General features: G+C 56.4%; 1 protein-coding gene and 1 non-coding gene across 2 annotated transcripts in view; both read right to left on the bottom strand.

Annotated features, from left to right (window-relative positions):
- Positions 1–3,057, bottom strand: part of EEF2 (eukaryotic translation elongation factor 2) — a 9,515-nt gene that overhangs the window by 4,189 nt on the left and 2,269 nt on the right. The window contains exons 2-7 of the mRNA XM_029963859.1: positions 2,273–2,470; positions 1,906–2,011; positions 1,521–1,634; positions 1,243–1,381; positions 418–613; positions 4–225 (exon numbers count right to left, since the gene is read on the bottom strand). Coding sequence (XP_029819719.1) covers positions 4–225; positions 418–613; positions 1,243–1,381; positions 1,521–1,634; positions 1,906–2,011; positions 2,273–2,470 — 975 coding nt within the window. The remainder of the gene's footprint in view (positions 1–3; positions 226–417; positions 614–1,242; positions 1,382–1,520; positions 1,635–1,905; positions 2,012–2,272; positions 2,471–3,057) is intronic.
- LOC112841316 lies at positions 1,778–1,848 on the bottom strand. Its single transcript, XR_003212917.1, has one exon. It is a non-coding gene; the product is annotated as a small nucleolar RNA SNORD37 (small nucleolar RNA).

A 3,057-nucleotide genomic window follows, 5' to 3' on the forward strand; every position in this document is an offset into this window, starting at 1 on the left:
AGCCCCTCCACCAGCTTGGGCAGGTCGGCCGGGTTCTTGGCCTCCACGGCCACGCGCACGACGGGGCTGACGCTGAACTTCATGACCCTCATGTTGTGGGCGTGCTCGAAGGTGGTGATGGTTCCAGTCTTCACCAGGAACTGGTCCACACCGACCAGCCCCACGATGTTGCCGCAAGGCACGTCCTCGATGGGCTCCACGTAGCGGCCCATCATCAGAATGGTCCTGCCCGGAGGGAGAGGTGGTTTAAGTGAGGCTGGAAAGGGGAGGAGGATCCCACCAGCAGCACCCCAGAGTTCAGCAGACAGTTGGAGGTCCATAACCAAGCACCCTGACAGACCTCAGAGATGAGAAGTGACCCAACACAGCAAGAACGCCCAACCTGAAGCCCAGAGCACCCTCCAGGCCAGGACCAACCTTTGAATTGGCTTCAGGTACAGATCCTCCTTCTTGCCAGGCGTGTAGTTTGGTCCCATGATTCTGACTTTCAAGCCAGTTGAGACGAGACCAGAGAAGACACGGCCAAAAGCGTAGAAACGTCCTTTGTCAGAGGTTGGCACCATTTTAGAGATGTACATCATCAGGGGGCCTTTGGGGTCACAGTTCTTAATGCCTGGGAAGAAGAGGGGGGGAGACCAACTTAGCCCACAGTTACTGATGGAACTGGCATCACACCCTGTGGCCCCACACCCCCAAATGCCAACAGGAGACCTTCACCCACTGCTGTCCCAGTCTGTGGGGCTCTGTCCAGGGCACTGGCCAAACCAGAGGGGAAGGGGGGAATGGCTTCCCAATGCCAGAGAGCAGGGAATAGGATATTGGGAAAGAATTCTTCCCTGGGAGGGTGCTGAGGCCCTCCCTGGCACAGGTTGGGCAGAGCAGCTGTGGCTGCCCCTGGATCCCTGGAAGTGTCCCAAGGCCAGGCTGGACAGGGCTTGGAACACCAGCAGGTGTCCTTGCCCAGGGCAGGGGGTGGGACTGGATGACCTTCAAGATCCCTTCCAACCCAAACCATTGTAGGATTCCATGAAAGATCACCAAGAGGTTTTCAACAAATCCAGGCTTAGCTGGAGCCTCTGGCTACTCTCCACGTCCTGAGCCAGCTCAGTCCTCCAGAGCAGAGCTGCGAGCCACTAAGCCTGCTTGATCCATGCAAGAAAAACCTCCAGCCTCAACAATTCCAGACATGGAGAACAAGCTGGTCCCAGGTGTGTGGGAGCTCTGACCAGCAGCTCGTCCTACCTATGGCAGCCTCATCGTCGGGGGGGCCCTCGTAGAGCAGCTCACAGCGGTACTTCTGGGCTGTCACGGGGGAAGGCAGGTGGATGGTGATCATCTGCAGCAGGGCATCTCCAGCGGGCAGCCACCGCCTCATCACGGCCTGGGCAGGGCACCAAGACCCAGTCAGAGCGTTCACAACCTGCAATCCACCTCCCCCTTGCTCCCCCACCTCCCACCTTCCCACCCCAAGCAGTTCTAAGTCGACACAACTCATGTCCTCCCCAAGACTAAGGCCTCACCTTCAGCAGGGGTTTGCCCTCCTTGTCCTTGTCTTCGCTGTCCAGCTTGATGTCCAGTTTCTCAATCAGTTTTGCAGCTTCTTCTTTCTTAAAATTCATGATGGCATCGAAAACCTGCAACAAACAGCAGCGCTTGGAGCGTCGCCGTGACCCAGTTTGGAGCAGCAGCACCAACGTCTCTGCAGGGAATTCCCTGGGCTCACACACAACCTCCCTCCAAGGAGACTCAGCCAACCTGCCCCCAGAGCAGCAAGATGTGTCAGACAGTTAAATTTCTTCAATCAAACAGAAGTCAGGTCAAAGTGAAGAAATTTTCCATCATCACGCACGGGGAAAAGCGGGAGAGGGGGAGGCACCGGCCAGGGCGGAACCCTGAGGAGCTCACCTTGAAGATGGGGTCAAGGATGAGCTGGCAGAAGGTCCTGGGCAGTTTCTTTCCATCAGGGCTGGTGGCAGATTTGCTGAATTTGCCAGTAGCAGGATCAAAGTACCTGGAGAGGGAATGAAATCAAACCAACCTCAGTGCTCAGCTCAGCTCCAGATACATGGCTTTGTTCTGCCTGTTCAGGGCACGCTGAGGAAGTGCCACCTTCGTCCCTTCACCCTCATTAAGCTTTTCAGCACTCACCAAAATGGAGTTAACTCCTGTTCAACCAGGCCCAACCACACCCTCCCTCCTCACCCACGTACTGCAGTGTCAGGCTGCAGCCACGTGGAGCTGACCCAGAATTCCAGTCACAGTTCCACCTCACCTGTCTCCCCACAGCTTCTTCATCATGTCTTCTACTTTCTTGGCACGCTCGGAGGGGCTCAGCTGGGCATCTCCCTTGGCAGCAAACTTTGCCACGTACATCTCAGCAAACTGCTTGAGGGTGAAGGCCCAGCCGTGCAGGCCGGAGCCGAAGCCCACGGTCCCCAGCACGGGATCAATCTGAGAGGGAACAGGAGAGCTGGGTTAGAGGAACAGCCCTCAGCCAGCTCCATCCCAAACAACAGTCCAGTACAAAGATGGAGCCTCAGGACACTGGACTGGTTCTGTCACAGGGACAGCTCTGCACCACAGAACTACACTGGTTCTCCTTCACTCCAGCCAGGTGTGTACTCAGCTTAATTCCTGGGCAGGTAAGATTCCCATCCTCCCCAGGGTGGATCAGGAAAGCAGGGATATCTCCTGCATGCAGGAGCAAAGCACGAGCTTCTCCTGAGAACCTGTGGCCAAGAGCCTTGCTCCAGGAACCCAGCGGGAATAAAGCACAAGCTCTTCCTCAGAATCTCCATCCAACAGACCTGCTCCCTTTCCCAGCAACCCAGCAGGAGCTGGGAAACACCTCCTGGCCTTCCATTCCAGGAGCCAGCCAGGGAAGAGATGCTGTGGAGGATCCTCCATCACCAACCACCTCAGATGTGATGTGGGCAAAACAACATCACTCTTTGTGAGGAGAGGAAATCGTGGAATCACAGGATGGTTTGGGATGGGAGGGACCATAAAGCCCGTCCAGTTCCAACCCCCTGCCATGGGCAGGGACACCTTCCACTA

Source organism: Manacus vitellinus, unplaced genomic scaffold, assembly GCF_001715985.3.
Source record: "Manacus vitellinus isolate BGI_N305 unplaced genomic scaffold, ASM171598v3 scaffold_64_pilon, whole genome shotgun sequence".
Taxonomy (NCBI): domain Eukaryota; kingdom Metazoa; phylum Chordata; class Aves; order Passeriformes; family Pipridae; genus Manacus; species Manacus vitellinus.